The 17,891-nt window shown below is 46.1% G+C and overlaps 1 protein-coding gene across 1 annotated transcript in view; it reads right to left on the bottom strand.

Moving 5' to 3' along the window:
• pou2f2b (POU class 2 homeobox 2b) overlaps positions 1-16,172 on the bottom strand; it is a gene marked incomplete at both ends in the record, with an annotated part of 36,765 nt that extends 20,593 nt beyond the window's left edge. Inside the window, one exon of the mRNA XM_079164272.1 lies at positions 16,073-16,172. Within this exon, the coding sequence (XP_079020398.1) occupies positions 16,073-16,172 (100 nt within the window). The remainder of the gene's footprint in view (positions 1-16,072) is intronic.
• Between the last annotated feature and the right edge of the window lie 1,719 nt (positions 16,173-17,891).

Raw genomic sequence — 17,891 nt, 5'->3', positions numbered from 1 at the left:
GATATTTGTGTAAACATTGGATACATATACTGTTTATATATTGTCATTGATATTGCTAGTGTGGTTTACGTGCAGCACCAGATTGAGTTCAGTGATAAAGTATACAACAGAGACTTCTGCTGGATGCTCCACGTCTGATTCATAGACGAATACCCACACACACACACACACACACACATGCATGTGCGCAAGCATGCACGCACCTACACACGCACACATCTGTGCACACGCACTTGCACACACAGCACAATAACCTGCAGGCCTGTAACCTGTCTTGTTGGCTGGATGGGTTGATGCATTATTAAACACGCAGGATTTCATATGTAGAAACAGAATATGAATGCTGCATTGGGTCCAACTGTGGGCATTTGCTTGTTCACTCCAGTCTTCACTCTTTTTCTTGAAACTCTTTAACTTATTACACTTAATATTGACTTAACATCCTCATTCTGTTTCTCCATAGCGTAATTCTTATTGCATGTTATTATGCTAACACTTTTTGCACCTCTGTCCGTGCTGGAAGAGGGATCCTTCTTCTGTTGCTCTTCCTGAGGTTTCTCCCTTTTTTCTGTAAAGGCTGAGGCAGGTAGGTTTTTGGGACATCATTGGGCACAAATTCCATAATAACCTTCAGCATATTGTAATTCAAGGGGACTGAGAGAAAGCTAGACTTCTGCACCTCCTCTCATGACAGGAGACTATTGGATGTTCTACAAATGCAGATGTGCACAAAGCCCAATTCAATAGTGGAAAATCCTGCAGATCCAGCATTGGCAACAACTGCAAAGCATCCCAAAAAAGGAAGACTGACTTATCAAAAAGAGTCTTAACAGGAGTCTGACAATAAACGCAACAAAACACATGTCAATATCGGTAAAGCGTATCAGCGATGGAGGGAAAATGTTGCTGATAGTTTAACCTTCTGCTAACCGAAGCCTCTAATCCTAGTATGTCATCTCAAAGGGCTTTATAGGCACACAAGTTTGTAAAGAAAACAAGATGGTAAATCTCAATATTATTTCCCACTCTCAGCATCAAGATCACAGTCACTATTGGGATAATGTTTGAAATAAATGACAAGTACTCGTACAGGTTACTGCATGAAGCACGGGCGTATGTCTGTGCTCGTCTGATGGGAGGGGCTTAGGAAAGTGAGTGGACAGCGGCAGGAAGAGGGTTGTATTTCCAAATTCTGGCATTTTCTTTGCCTTTTCCAGAAAACTGCCTAGCCCAGCTTTAAAGGATTGCTTAGTGGAGGTTTTCTTTATCCGAATCAAGGGTCTAAGGATAGGTGTCGAATGTTATTGCGAGGGGGTGTCGTTTTTAAAGCTCTCTGAGACTAATTTCTGATTTTAGGCAATATAAATAAAATGGACTTGATGCGACTTGTCCTGCTTTACTAAAGGCTCTAATTCACCTTATAACTCTGATAAGGAAATGGATCAATTCAAATATAGATTGGAGCTTTCTACTAGTCAAGGATGTCTGCTTTTGACGTCACAAATGAGAGATCATATTTTGGAGACGGCAGGTCACAGGCTAGATGGTGAATGTATAACGGCATCCTCCTGACAATCATGGGTCCGAGTCATCAAAGAAAGCCGCCGTAACCCGGTAAAAACCGCTGGATCCCACTGATTACCCAAAAGGCCCACACACAAGGAGCGGTCGAATGGCAACTAAACCACAACCTGAGCACTGAGTGTGTTTACATCTGTAGGGCGGGCGGGCCGGGCCCCGGCTCTCACGGTAATCGATGAACGGGGGAGGAAAGCGAGGCAGCGGGCGAGGCGGGGATGTGTGTGGGGGAGGGCGGGTGGGAGAAAATCGGTAAAGAAAGCAGGTTATCTCCCGTGATTAGGGGAGGGGGAATCCCCGTCTGGAGGTGGAGGAGGGCGGGGCGGGTGAGGAGGGGTGAGGGAAGACCGGGGTTCATTGATAAAAAGCGAGAGAGGGAGGGAGAGGGGAGAAGGGGAGACTATGTTTGGCATCGAGAGAGAGCAGACAATTATCTGTATTGATTAGAGCGGCCCAGTACTGTGAAGACTGAGAAAACTATGACTGGATCAATAGAGAGAGAGAGAGAGAGGGAGAGAGAGAGGGAGTTAGCGGATAGACAGACCAATAGAGAGAAACAAACGACAGAGATAAAAGATACATATAATGCCAAACATTAAGAGACAGAAACATAGTTTATGGTGCAAAGCGAAGTCAAAGACCCAAGGTGGCATAATAGGAGGGGAGTTGGTGGGAGACAGGGAGAGTCAATGAAAGCACAAGGAGATACATTACATTGTTGATGTCATTACTCTTTATCATTGATTTGTCAGCACGACCACAAAGTTCATTCAACAAGCCCACCAGAGCCCTCCCATCACCACAGCACACAGCTAAGCAGAAAGAGAGAGGGAGGGAGACTGAAAAAGACATTAACTAAACACACGCTGATGGGCGAATTCACAAAGAATGGACTGCGGCCGCGGACAGCACCATGAATTACACATCACTTGAAACGGCTATTTGCCCCTTCTAAGCTCCGATTCACAAAAGATATTGCAGCAATGATATTACAGCGCAAATAAGCCCATAAAGTTTTTTTAAAAAAGTTAAAAAAAAATATATATATCATTCAATGCTGCCATGATCACTGGAAAGTATGGGCTACACCACCAACCAAGACATTATTCATTTTACTGGAGCTGCATGTGGCTTTTAGTGCTGATTTTAATTGGACTTGGTTTTTGCAATAAAGCTCAATGTCATAGCAAGAGGCCAAATGTATGCATATTACCTCATTTAAATACATGCAAATCGCACACGAGCACCAAAAAGCTATTTTATCCTTCACAGGTGTTTTGAGAGTTACACGGTTTATTTTTGTCTCATTGTTTGAGGCAAACCAGAGGAAACTGACTGTGTCGGTTCTGCCAGCAACAAAAGATAGAGACCTTGTATGCATTAAGAGAACTGGTGACCAACTTATTACAATGTAAGTTGCTGTCGGCACGGACGCTGAAAACGTTTTTTCAGTTTTTGTGCATCGGAGTCCTTCACCAGCTCTCAGCAGACATGAATGGCATGAAAATATTGACAATGTATGCGTATCCAATGGTAAATGAGCAAAAGTCTTTTTGTGTTATGTGACCTCCAATACAGAGTGTGGCCATGTAGCTGTTCCTGCTGTTCCTGCAACCTGTAGCAGCCTGTATGCAGACATGTGGACCAAGTTCTTTACCAAAATACAACTTCAACGGTTTCCAAAATACCAAGCGTTCAGACCCAAAAAATGTCAATATTTCCTTTCTTTTCTTGGGAAACAGAACCTGACAATGCCACTGATGCATCAAACTAAGTGCGAAAGTCAGCAAAGAAACGCATGAAAATTCTGTGCTCCTATTGTTATATATTTTATCATATATATATATATTTGTTTGTATATATATGTGTGTTGTATATATATATATATTTTTTTTTTTTTTACTGTTACTGTGTTTTTGTGTACTCATGTTCACACCATTTGTTTTTTTTGCATTGTAAAACTTCTACATTTGAATATTGAATTTGAGAGCGAGAGGTGAAGAGAGAACGGCTTTGGGATGAGCGGTGGGGGGAGAGTGTGTGTCGGAGGGGGAGCTTTGGTAAATATCAGAAGGGAGGCGGTGCTCAGGTAGGGGGGCCTTGATGTGGGGCCTCTTTTTGTCCGGAACAAAAACCAAAATGGTGGAATAGGGGTGGAACAAAAGGTACATGGAGGGAAACAGGAGAGTGACAACCTGTGCTGAGTAAAAACATCCCGCTGGCATGCACACACACACACACACACACACACACACACACACACACACACACACACACACACGTTAATCCCTAATCAGACCCCATTGAGCGTGTGCATGGGCAAGTACCCACTCACTACACTTCCGGTTGCAACTTACATTTCATGGAATCCTTGGCCCCATTACCTAGACAACACACACAAACACAAACACACACACACACACACACACACACACCAACAGTGGACTGCATCTGTCATGCCTTAATTTATTGAACATTGCAAGATGATAGAATTCAGCCTCCTCCTCTCTTCATATTTATTGACACTGAAGAGGAATGTATTGTCAGAAAAGGTTTATACAAAAGCAAACAAATAGATGAAAAAACATAAACTCTGAATGGGGTAGCCGGGCTGGATATTGAGGAAACCTTTCGTAAGGGCAGAAAATGTCAGGTTTGACAAATGACCTTTTAAACATGGAGCAGATGTAGAGAGTCATGTACACTGCAGAAAGAGGGCAGCACAACTGTCTGTCTTTTAACAGCAAATGAAAAGATGAGCGTCACTGTTAAAACGAAATGCTACAAGTTTAAATCAAAATCTGGAACAAACCGAAGTGAATGCTAAATCAAAAGTGAATTTTATTTGAGCGGGAACAAGGTGAAAAAGCCATCTAGGATGTGAAATAAAGCCACGGAGGAAGGAACAAAAAGAGAGAGGGGGGGGGGGGGGGCAGTGTACGAAAGCATTTGAGATGGGGGGGGAATAAAAGAGACAGGAAAAAATAGTAGTGTAGAAAAAAATGAAGAAAAAAAAACAGAAAGTAAGGAAAGAAAAAATGTGACAAAGACAGAGAGGAAGGCAGAACAGGACATGAATTACAGGTGTGGAGTTATGCATGCATGACATCACTGGAGCCCTCCTCCAGCCCTTGGGAATGGGCACCTTGGAAACGGTCGCTAAGGGAACAGAGTACTGAGAGAGAGAGAGAGAGAGAGAGAGAGAGAGAGAGAGAGAGAGAGAGAGAGAGAGAGAGGAAGGGGTGTACAAGATGGTTGGGGGGAAAAAAACAAGCGGAAAGAGACAAAAATCTAATGTAACACTGAATTCTACCTCAGTAAGAGCAAAGTCATGTGGTCAGGGAAAAAAAAAAAGTTAATTCCCTCACAAACCTTCCTAATGTCCCATTCAGCAAATGGGCCACCTCTGCTCATATAGGGTGAAAAACAAGCTCCATCACAACTAACGCCTGCATTGTCCTCCTCCCCCATATACTGTGACCTTTCATCCACTCCAGTCATTTAGAGAGGGGAGATTTAGTGCAGCACCGATGCAGCGTGATGGTCAGAGCCGGCACATGATAGAGAGGCAGAGATGGCCTCTGGTCTCCGGTTTAACACATGGAGAACTATTGATGGAAAAACATGTTGATGGACAAAGAGACGCTGGTACAGTGAAATGCTGGCTGTTAATGTATATGGGTGCTTGGAGGTCATTTCAACCAAGAAGCTAGAAGCTCAGTAAGTGGATTGAGAAATTGTAGTTAGCACACAACATCCACTTTGGTCTTTTGAGGCGTCGGAGTAATGAACACACAAGCCCGAGCCCACAGGAAAGAACCTTTGTGCCATTCTGACCTCAGCAAACTCTCCACATCCCCGCAGACGATGCCGTGTCCACACTCGCATGAGCTGAACGGATGCACTTTGTCTGCCTCTGTCCTCTCCTCTGACAAGTAAACAAGTCAGCTCCCAACTTTACCGCCCGATCAACATTTCTGCATACTATCACCACATCAAATAACTCCAGCCACAAAAAAAAGAAAAAATATCTTTTTGCATCACCAAAGAGTTGCAGAGTTTATGCACATAGCAAACACCTACATCCAGCATGCACCATATTCTCAAAGCAGTATCATATACATATCAAAGGCTCGGATTTGGTATGTAATATAGATCTGGTATGTATGCATAATACCAGTGATCAATATCTACTGCTGAATAAAACATGCTGCTGGCTTTTGACAGGCCGATTTGAAATGGAGATGCTATGCTAATACCAAAGGCTTCAGTGAGATTGGCCCTGAACCCTCCTCATACCAGAAGTTCACATTTAGACGCTCTAACCTGCACTCTCCATAATGCATGAGCTGCCTGAATATATATCACCCCTTGCACAGCTCGCGCTCTCTCTCGCACACACACACACTTCTACATGCACAACAATGCAGGGACACACCAGTGTGTGCACAATGACAGGGGCTTACAGTACATGCATGACATAGCCATGCACACCTACATGCTGGCACACACACACACACACACACACACACACACACACACACACACACACACACACACACACACACACACACACACACACACAGTCCACCACAGCTGCACACAAGACAACCTGAAGACGCAGACTCCATGGTGAGAATCTGATACCATACATGCAGAAAAGACAGAAATACAGCAAAAAGAAAATAAATGGCTATTTGGTCTCAGAAAAAAAAGAAAAGAAAAAGGAGAAAAAAAAACTTTGCTGGGAATTTAAAGTATTGTTTGGCACCCTTAAATCTATTCTCTATTTACTGACAGAATTTTGCAGACACAAGAACAACATAAATGTTTTAAAAAGCTCTGATTGCTATGGAACATGTAGCAGCCGCGTCCAGTAAAAACAGATAAAAACACTGTGTTTCTTCTTTGATCAAGTGGTGTGAGACACACAGGCAGTGCTTAATCAAAACACTGGTAAGCCATCCTGAACTTCTAGGCTTTCAGCAGCAGGAAACAGGGTCAGAGTTGCAGAACAACTCAGTGTGAACTGGTCTGGAGTTTGTGTGTGTTTGTGTGTTCATGTGTATGTGAAGGGGCTTGTGTGTGTGTGTGTGGGTCTGCTGTTTGTTTGTGAAAGACCATGTCAGTGGTGTTTGCTGGCTGCCAATTAACACACACACAGTTTTTGAAAGGTAGAGGAAGCCGAAGCGAGGAATGAGGAATGGAAAGTTAGAAAAGTAAAGACGGTGGAACAGTTTGATATTACAGCAGGGAGCGTTACAGCTGGGCAGATAATGTCTTACTTTACATTACATTCTTATGATAGCCAGCAGTAAATATGCATTTATAGGGTAGTATGTCTGTTTTAGAAGACAACTGAATTTACTTGGTGCTTCTATCTCTGTGTCTCTCTAACCCTGCTGGTCTTTAACCTTGGCCTCTGGTGCTTCTGCCTAACGCAATAAAGTCACCCCTCCTCCCCGTTACCTCTCCCTCCCTCTCCCTTTCCCTCTCTCCCTCTCTCTCTTTTCGTCCTCCTCCTCTCTGTCTCTCTCTGTCCCCCCGGCACCACTGTTGTCCACTGTTCCACTCATTCATAGTAAACACTATTGATTTTCAGCAGAAAAAAAAAAAGAGAAAAAGGCCATGAATTTTAATGCCCCTATCTGTCCCCTTCTCCATCTCTTCCTATCCCCCCCTGCCTCTCCCTTCCCTTCACCCCCTCCACCTCAGCCCCTTCTTTCCTGAGGGGAGGATAAAGAGATGGGGATCATATATGTGTGTGCGCGCCGTATGTGTGAGTGTAAGGTGGTAGTATACGGGGAGGGGGGTTGCATTTCTCATTTCCCAGCTGTGCCTCTCTCACACAACTGCTCCCCCCTCTCCTCCTCCTCCTCCTCCTCCTCCTCACCCCATACACCTCTCCTTCTCCCCATCCTGTCCTTCTCTCCTCCTCTGTTCTTCTCCTCGTCCCTCTGTCGCTCCACTCTCCTCTTCACACCGACTTCGACTCTGGGGAGCGGAAGCAAACGAAGCTCTCGCACAGATAGGGTCCGTCCCATTCTGCGGGCGTACGAGCACTTAAACAATCACATGCTCAGGCGCCTCAAGACATACAACCGCTCCTCGGTCAAAGCCACACGCAGGCAAAACAAACACACACATATAAATGCACTGATTTCAACACACAAATACACACATACACAGGCACTATGAGCGACCCAAGCCGTTCAATGTCACTATATTTCTGCAGCGTTGGAGTTAAGTATTCCAATTTCTTTCCATTTTACTTCCCGTTCTATCCTCGCTCTGTCTCGTTGCCTTCATCTACCTTTGAACACCCCTCCCTCTCTTTTCTTTTCTCTACCTCCCTTGCCAGGCCTCTCTCTCTCTCTCCCTCTTCTACTCTGTGTATTGATTTTGCTATAAGCGGTGTCCCGGTTGCGACAGGTTAGCGCAGACAGACAAAGGCAGACTTCATCAACCAGCGTTAAACACAGGAGCCACGTCCTCAATAATCACTCCATCACACAAAAGACGACGAGAGAGAGGGAGAGGAGTGAGTGGAGAGGAGCATGTAGAGAGTATTGACGACTAGCGGGGAGAAGAACAGAAGGGGAAAGAAAGGGATGTATTTTCAAGGTTGTCTTTTTGTTTCCCTCAAATTGTAGGAAACACAGGGAAATATTCCACCACCTGGATTAGACACTGGAGGGTTCGTGCATACACACATAAAGAAACTTGTCGTATGTCTTAAAAATCAGTTCCTCTCCCTGTTGCATTTGTTCTTGTCTCTGATGAGCACCCTTAATTTATGAGAACTTGTACTTGACACATGCATAAGTTTGAGGTATGCGTCATGTTCAGTGCAACACCGCCTCCAATTAGTACCTTCTTGAATTTTTGGTTCCAAGGGAGGAATTTTCTACTATTAACCTCATTATAACAGTGAGTGTATGTGAACTTTGCTGGTCTTTTTTTGTGTGTGTGTGTGTGTGTGTGTGTGTGGGTGTATGTGTGTGTGTGCGTACGCAGACAGTTTTCATCTCCACTTAATCTCCCGCTCCTAATTCAGAGTGTACATTGAGCCGCCTAATAGGATGTGACTGGAGCGCCTGCTGCAGCGCTAGCTAGCTAGCCGCTAATGAGAGAGCCGCCACAGCCGGAGAATCAAAGCGCTTCATCAGCACTCCTAATTACTGTAAACCTCATTAGCTGGCGGGAGAGCAACATCTGCTCTCGCTAACAAAGTACATCCAAATATATAACGCGGGCCTGGCCCGGTGCGTCCAAGTGAGAATCAAAGAGCGCGCTGCCACCACACCCTGGGATTTCATTGTTCTAGTCTGTGTTGCAATTGTAATGACAGCAGAGGAGGTTTGTTGCTATTCAGGTTGAAATGAGAAAGCAGAGAAAGAGTCCAAGTTCAAAACAAAGTTTATACTGTAACGCCAATCAATACACATTTTTCCAATTAAATGTGGTTACAGAGGGCTGTTGCAAAGCTCTCCTGTGATGTTCTATAATACACTGAGGTCTGGGGGTGTTAATGTCGCCCCATCTATGAAGCAGCAGGTGTGTGGACAGCAGGTTTCCATGTAGCTCTGTCTGTTTGCCCGCTCACCCCCTCTCTACCTCTGATCAAAGCACTTCCTTTCCCCCCCCCCCACCCCCTCCCCAACCCACCACCACCACCACCTTCTGCTGTTCCTCTCCACCTCCCCTGGCCTCCACCTCTCTCCCCCATCATAATTTGACTGATGATTACACTTGTCACTCAAGGCAGCATGTGGCCAATTAGGAAGAGGGGTGACGGGGAGGGGAGGGGCAAGGCGAGGGGAGTTTGCGATGATGGGGGTGGGCGGCAGGAAATTTGGGTTACAACTTTTCAGCGCTTGTTCCACTCAGGTAGCCTTTTTAGCTCTTAGCTGTGGGAGAAACAAATATTCGTTTCTGTTCAATTTTCCTTAAGAGAGTCAAGAAATGTCCGAGAGTAGCTCTTTCTTCTCCTCTTCCCGACGCTTCGGCCTTGTCTCACACTCTCTTGGCCACTTCAGTATCTCTCCATGTTCCAGGGTAATCACAGCCTCATTTAAAGTCACTTTTGTACACTACCTCTGACTGGTGGTTAAGAGTGCGACCGCAGACCAGGCTTTTATGGGCCTTAATGTGTCCTGCAGACACTTTGGCAACCGGGCTGCTGCTGTCAAAGATGCGGGTAGAGAGGGGGGGGGGGGGGAGGACGTATGAGGCCAACAGCCATGGCGACTTAACCAGGCTGAAAAAAGGGGGAACGAAAGAGGATGAAAGAGGAGGGAGGGAGAGGGACGTGCAGGACAAAATGGACAGAACATGGGAGCGTCAAAAGAAACGAGAGAGAGAGGTCACTTAGTCACTCCTTCGGCACCCCCCACTCTGCGCCTCCTCTTTCGTCCCCTTTACAAGCAGACAAAGGGACAGAGGGGTGCAGCCCTTGTACAGGAGAAGGAGGGGTTTACGCCACCCTCTGTCACCCCCCCTTTCTTTCTGCCCCCTAATATTTATAGACGCCCAGTGATTATTGTTGGTAATGGTATGGATAGATGCAGGAAGAAAGGGAGTAGATAGAAACATCCTGGGGGTGTATCAAAGTCTAAAATGTTAATTTTTAATGAAAAACTATCTATTGGGTTATGTTTTTTTGAAAGTTTAGAATCAATCGCAAGAACGTTTTTGTTAACTCTGGAGAATTGTTTAATGCCCCGGGGCACTTGTTTTCACATGCAACGAGAAAAGGAGCGAGACCATGCACTTGTAAAAGAAAGGCAAAGTAAGAGAGATTGCACAAGGGAATGAGAGGGAGAAGAGGTGGTGGATACATTTCAGAACAGAACGCTACTGTCGAGAGAAGGATAGCGAGTGGGAAGGATAGAGGGGTTAAAGAAAAGGGAAAATGCAGACCAGAGATGAGAGGAGGAAGATTAAACATGCATTCCTGTCTCTCAAAGCGCTCCTTTTGGAGTCTCCGTTGTGCATGTGTGTGAGTGTGAGCTGAGCGCGCGTGCACTCCAGAGGGAGCATTCGCTACGATGTGACATTGCTTATAGCAGACATGTTCGCTGCCTCCGCCTCAAACCCCGATCGGTAAGCACTCTCGTCCACCCTTACTCTGAAGGACAGCCGTGAAACCCCAAAGGTTAATAGGACCCCTTCATTACCATAAATCTTATCAGCTAAATGAAATGGAGAGAAGGACCTCTGATTTAGTCGTTCGCTCTGCTGGGCTAAGGGGAGACACCCAATCAAACCCTTGGATTTTATTGGTCTTTTTTATTATCTAAATGTACCGACACATGAGCGGGGTGGCAAAGGTTACAGCCTGCGGCAATCAACAACAAAAAAGACAGCGGCGGGCGAAAGCTCATTGTTGGTGTGTTTACGAGAACACGGTCATCTCAGCAAATAGACTGTCCAAACCTTGCATGTTCTGTTACAAAGAAACGCTTAAAGCTTCGCTCTCTCTGACCAGAGAAATGCAGGGAGTCTGCCGCTGAGCCTTTGCACTGACGTTTGAATAAATCAGTCAATCTTGGTTGTGAAATCAGATAATCAAGAGTTCAATATGGTCAGCGGGAGCTCAAAGGCTTGTTTTGACTGCCTAGTCTGACGTGGGTGATTGGCGGCATGTGGCGAAGCCCACTCCAACCCTGATCACAGCCAGGCCACCGCTGACCGATCGTCCACACACACACACACACACACACACACACACTCACTGCGTCCCCCGTGTAGAGGTCAAGAATGCTTGAAATCTCCGTATATACGTCATCTGTATGCTATTGAAAGAGAGAGAGGGAGAGGCAACGAGAAACACAGAAAGAGGTATAAATCAATACCGAGAATGGAGTCAGGTGGTTTGTATGTGTTTATTCCTGCTGATGTGTTGATTAATTGCACGCGCACACACCATCTATCCCTCTGTGTGTGTGTTCTCCAGGTGATAGGTCTGATTAAGTGGCCTGCTCACCCGGCCTCTGATTAGGACTAATGCTGGGCTGTATTTCACTGGACACAGGGACCAAGTGCACACAATTATTCCTCTGACTGTGAGTCCGTGTGTGTGAGTGTGAATCAAATGATATAGTGTGTAGCGAACACATTCAAGAATAATGGATGGCCAGTAAATGCTGCTCATCAAGCTCTTTAGATGAATATGTTTGCATGATTTCATGGCTGTGTCCTGCTGTGTATGCTGTCCGTGTTGAAGAATGCATATTTAAAAGCACATGTGTAAAGGTCACAGATTGGTGGGAGTGCGGTTGCGTTAGCGTGTTTATATGTGTGTGTGTGGTAATGGTTATTAATACGCTAATGGCTGGTGAGGATGCACTGTATATGTGTGTGTGTCTGCGTTCCCCGGGAGAAACTCAATACCACTCACTGTTGCTAATGAGCTTTGGGACCTCATCAGCATTAATACTACATTAGTCTCAACCAACCCACACACACACACACACACACACACACACACTATATATATAAATACAACCTACTGGCGCATATGCACACCTGTGCAAATCAATAGAAAAGGTAAACAGTTAATAGGATTAAAAGGAATTTATAACATAGCAGTGTTATTACGAGACACATGGATTTGTGTGGATAATTCCAAAACCATGTAACAGGTTTAATTCTCAAATGTATCAATTTAAACAGAGTATTATCACCTTGAGTACGTCGTTAAATGAGCAGGTGATTACATGCTCGGAAATGATGCCATACAGTCGTAAACAAGCCTTTTTCTGTTGCCAGATGATGTTTTAGTAATATCCTATGATTACTTTTAATACCTTTCTTGGAGCAGGATTTTCAAATGCTGTTAGTCGCATTGCATTAATGCAACAGCTAAACATAAGATGTCATTGCTGCAGCTGCTTTGGCCCTGTCACGTTGTCAAACTACGTCTGGGACATCTACGTGAGCCTAATATAGGTAAATAGACGAACCGATAGCCCATTAGCTCCTGAAGCATTCTGCCATCAGCCTGCTGCATTTAGGAGCCCGTGGCCGGCTCATATACTGCAATCTAATTCTACAACCACGGGGAGACGAGAGGAGGGAGAGAGAATCGTATTGTGACGGAGAGCAGGGGGGAGTGGGAGGGAATGGGAGAAGAAGAGGAGAGAGAGAGAGGGCCACAGAGAAGGAGAGAGGTAGCTTAATGCAATAAAGCATGTAGTATTGACATCTTTCTCGTGTCTATTGATTCCCCATTATGTTGCTAACAAACCCAGGTTGACATTTTGTCATTTGCAATCATGTTAACACTGCGACTTGCACGCTCCCCTCCACAAACCGATCTATACCTACACACACTAGTTTGCACGTGTGCTCGTGCCTGTGCACACACACACATACGCACTCACTCTTTCTCAGACAGACACAGAGCAAATAGGTTTGCACATGCATGGTCCCACGTCAACCATCGAAGACATGTGCCAGACCCCCATAAACATGTAGAAATGTCTCGAAAGTAGCCGGGAAAGCACAGACACAGAACTGGAGAGGTCGTGATTAATGGATTAAGACTGAACATTTTATTGTAACACGCTGTGTGAAATGAAAACATCAGATTCCTAGATGATCAGGAAAGTTATGAGGAAAACAAATATCAATAACTGTACGCTTAATGTTACTCTGTCAGACAGAAATGAAGCGAGTCTAAAATCTGATGGGGTGTGTATGAGAGAGAGTTAGACGGTATGTTGTAGGAGATGGTGGTTAATGGTGTGTGACAGAAGGTGCATAGCTGAGATGAACTGAATCTAGGTGTTTGTGTAAGTGTATGTGAGCGAGAGAGGGAAAAAAAAAAGCAGTCACCTCGATGCCCCATCATATCATATCATATCAAGCCCTGCGCTGTGTGGGAGACCTGCGGTTCCTCCTCTATGTCCCATTAAACTTTCATACACCAGTTAATGCTGATGGCTTCACAAACCACTTTACTACACGTACACACACAGAGTTCACTATAGCGATGGCCCTGACCTGCACCTTCACAGACACAATGCCATTAAAAATAGAACAAAACCTGGATCATAGAGCGGCTCGCCATCCAGGTGGAAAACGGTCTAACATCCTCACTTTATGCTATATGATGGTTCGCCTGTTTCATGACGATGTGTCTGTGTGTGTGTGAGCCCCCACAGGGGTTGTGAATGAATGCTTGAGGCCTGTTGTAACATGAAAGAGATGGAAAACACAGGGGGCAGAGAAGGGTCAGGTGGGGCTAAATCAAACCTTTCTGCTGTGACCTCTGACCCCGTACAAAGCTTCAACTCAAAAGGAGTCAAGGAGCTGCTACCAGTCAGAGACACAAGTTAACTGAGAGCTTGAATCAAAAGCTCTAATACCAAAAAACATTGTGTGTGGGGGGGGGGGGGGTATTACAATTTCCTGTGTGAGCTATCAGTGGAGGTTGGGAAGCACAGATTAGAGCTCAAGGGCACTAAACAAGACAACAAGTCACTAAAGACACTTCTGTGGTGTGTTGGCGATGCACAATTCTAGAAGAAACAACCGTCCTGTTTCAGTCCTGTTTCAGTCCTTAGTTGTTGAACTGGCCGTGCACCCTTTTTAGCGACAAACCCTCTGAATTTGAAAAGGACAGCACCTTGTACTGTGTTATCAGAATGGAATAAAATCAGCATAGCATTGTGAATCACTATTATCCGACCATCTAAGGAATCCAGCGGCACACATCCCATCAGTTTGCCTGCTTATTCAGATGCAGGCCCTGGCCCGGGACACTGCAACATAATGGCTCATCTGTGGTTTACTCTCACCTCTCAAGCTCAAACTGGGTTTTCCTCTCCCTCCTCATTTTTCACTCTGTCATCTACTCTTACTCTCACCCAGTTCTCCCTCTCTCTTTCCACATTTTTTTTATCTCATTCTGACATTCGCCATTTTTCAACGTGCGAAAGCGCGAAAACTCCTCCTCCCCGGTCCCCGCTCCTTCCCCTCGTCCTCCCTCCAACCCCTCTCCCCTTATTTCTGTGTGTATATCTCTGGAGATACGGTAGGTTACAGGTCCCTCTCGTCCCTCTTTGCTCTTTTCCTCTCCCCTTCTATCACCTATCCCTTCATTGTCACATGCTCACTGCTGACTGAGTATGTGGAGTAAGGGTGAAGCCTGGCATCTCTGAAATCATATGGGGTTGAACTGATCTGGAAATGAGAGGGGGAGCTGAGCACAGGGGGGGGGGGGGGGATGCCTGGCCCTTTAAGAGCCCGTCCATCGGATAAGGTGCACACCAGCCACATTTATGCACCATTACGCACTGATAAGCAAGTTACTGTATGTATATGCATTGGTGAATGAATTCCCCCCCCTGTAGGCCTGCTCTGCTGTCCTTCAGAGTGCGCAGGAATACACTAGAGCCAGCACATCCTCCCGTCTCCAAAGAGGTAGTAGGGGTAAAGGGCCGAGCAGCTGTTGCATGTCTGAAAAACAGTCGAAGCTGGACTGAGCTGGAGCTCTCTCACAACGACAGCCAGTGGCACACTGAAGCCAGCCTGGCTGCTCCCACCATGCGTCCTTTTATTCCGCTTCAGCGCAGATGAAACGCAGACGGCGCCCCAGCCGGCACCCTCCCCCTCCCTGACTCCACACTCCCTTTGCTTTCAACCGTGCAGCAGCCGAGCAGCGATAGGACAGAGAGATGTAGTCACTAAAGAAGTCTATTTCCAGTGGTGTTTACAAAGATGCGAGCCTTGTCCCTTACCCAGCAAACACAAGTCAGAGCAAAAGCAGTCACCGCGGGGAATCAGAGATGTTCGGCAAGCTCAGAGCCAAGTCACAAATATATTATCCCCCTGAATAAAACACAATGTCAAAACAGTATGGAATAAAACGAATGCATAACTGTGTTTTGTATCTCTCCTCTCGTACGTTCGTACTCCTCCGTGCACCTACTCTCTCCTTCTATCTCCCCCTCTCCCTACTTCCACCGGCCCAGGAATCGATCTCCGCAGGATCGATAAGTTGGCATGAATATTCCCTGCCTGCCGAGAGTCTAGTCGGGGAGAGACGGAGGTTCAGGCTCAGGCGCAGGCAGTGGAGGAGAGGGAAAGGATGGGGACGGAGACATGAGAGAAATACACTCCGAGAAAGGGGCATAGTCGGCGTGGAAATTAAGCAACACACGGAAGGAACAGTGGCGCATCGTTCCACGGAATGGACAGCAAAAACGGACATTTTACGCAATTAATTTTCAATCCGCACGGACACTCCAGCTCGCTCGGGAACGCTTCTTTGATCTAAACAACCACCCTGCAGGTGTAAAGGACTCTGTTTAAGCCTTCAAACGGAGCCGGAGGAGCGTGTGCGCGCCCGTGTAAGTGGGTGTGTGCGCCGACAGGTCTTCCCGCTGCAAGTGCATCGGCACCGAACAAGGCGGGGCGGGTCTGCGCGGCGGAGTCTGACCGACATGGAGGATGTGTAGCAGGGAGAAGAGTAAAAATGTCTTACCGGAGTTGGAGCGGAGAGCCAGAGGGGACTTGAGACGCCAGGCGTTGAGGTCAGGGGCAGTTCTCTGAAATACGAACGGCACCGGCAAGGGAACAAACATGGTCTTCCTCCGGCTTCTTGTTTTGATGCAAATAATCTTACAGAAGTGCTGTAATTAGCTCTGTCCTCTTGTGAAGCTTCCGTGTCTTCGTCCGTTTCTCTGGTTGACGGCTTTGGGAAAATATTTGGTATGGAGGGCTCACAACATTCGCCGTTGGGTGTGTACACATGTAGCCCAGCTGCGCCTTTTTTATTTACATTTGTGGATGTCGACTGGTGGCCGGCATTAGTTTTGATGTAAATGTGCATAGAACATATATGTAGGATGGTCCCTTGAGTGCAGCAGTTATCTTACAGTCCAGACTAACACACAGACGGACAGAGGGGAGATCCGACCTCACTTCTTACAGGCTACGGGAAAAAGTTGTGATACAATTGCAGGCCTATTGTTGTGGCTCATTTAATAAAAGGCTGTGTGTCACCTGCCTGTCGTTGATGCACCTGCGTCTCTCTGTTACCTTTGCACAGCTAAAGCGTTCTCCTTGAGTAAACATAGAGGCCCGGGGGCTTATTTTATCCTCTCACTCCTCACCAGTAATGTTTCCTGTTGGTGTGAAAAAGGCATGAGAAGAGTCGCTAGCCTCCTCCTGTAGCATCCCCGACCGGGCTTAGCTTTGGTATTCGCTTTGCAATTAAAAACAGCACGATAAATGATGATACATAGAAACGGACAAGGCCGTGTAAAAGGCCAACAGAGTTAGAAAGTCTTATTTGGATTTCTGTAGTATTTGGTTTGATCTATTGTATTTGGTCTCTAGCTGCACGCGCTCCTTCTCCTCTCTCCTTCGCATGAAGGCTACATTCATCCGCTCGGGCAAAGCAGCGGATCGCGTCGCGAGCACATTTAAAACAGCTTCATTAAAGGCTATCATCAACAAATAAATAAACAAGTGGGGGGCAGAGGCTGCACGGACACACGGACACGCACACACGCACACACGCACACACACACACACACACACGCACGCACACTCAAACACCACGCGCGCGCTTGGCCCTGACGCTCCTCCTCCCTCGCTCTCGGTCACAAGGCAGTAATTAAAACGCAATCAATCGATAAATAAATAAATAAATAAAGCGAATAAATAAATAATTAAAACTACCAAAACACAAAAAAAACGGCAATAAGACAGCGTATAGATTCCAGCTATGGTCTCGCGTTTTATCGGAACACTTGCCTATCTCCGTCCGTCCGTCTGTGTGTCTTTTTTGTCTGTCTGTTTGTCCCCGTTATTATATGGGAACCCCAATAGCTCATTCGACCCGGCTCCCTCCAGGATTGTAGCGATCTGCCACTAGGCTGGCCGCAACATTGAGGCGAGAGAGGACCCGCTACTACTCACACATCACCACCCCACCCCCGCACCTCCCTCCCTCCATCCCCTCCCTCCTCCCACCCACCCCCATCTCCCTCGTTTTCACTACCGCTGCAAAAGGTATCCTGTATTGATTTCTGGATTTTTTTTCCCCCCTCTTAATAATACCGGCTATAATGATGCCAGTGGTGATCAGTGCATTACTACCGGCCTGCTTTGGAAGGGATGAGGACCAGATAAGAGAATCCATGGATACCTATAGGTGCTTAACGCTAATCCCTACCAGGATACCCAGCATGCACACAATTAAGTTATCTCATCACTGCTGCTTTTAATAAGCCCTCCTCAGCGGACGATGTATCATTATTATTCAGATAAAGGAAGACAAGGACGACCTCTACTGC

Source organism: Pholis gunnellus, assembly GCF_910591455.1.
Source record: "Pholis gunnellus genome assembly, chromosome: 8".
Taxonomy (NCBI): Eukaryota; Metazoa; Chordata; class Actinopteri; order Perciformes; family Pholidae; genus Pholis; species Pholis gunnellus.
Note: the sequence above shows the minus strand (reverse complement) of the source record. Positions and strands in the feature narration are given on the sequence as shown.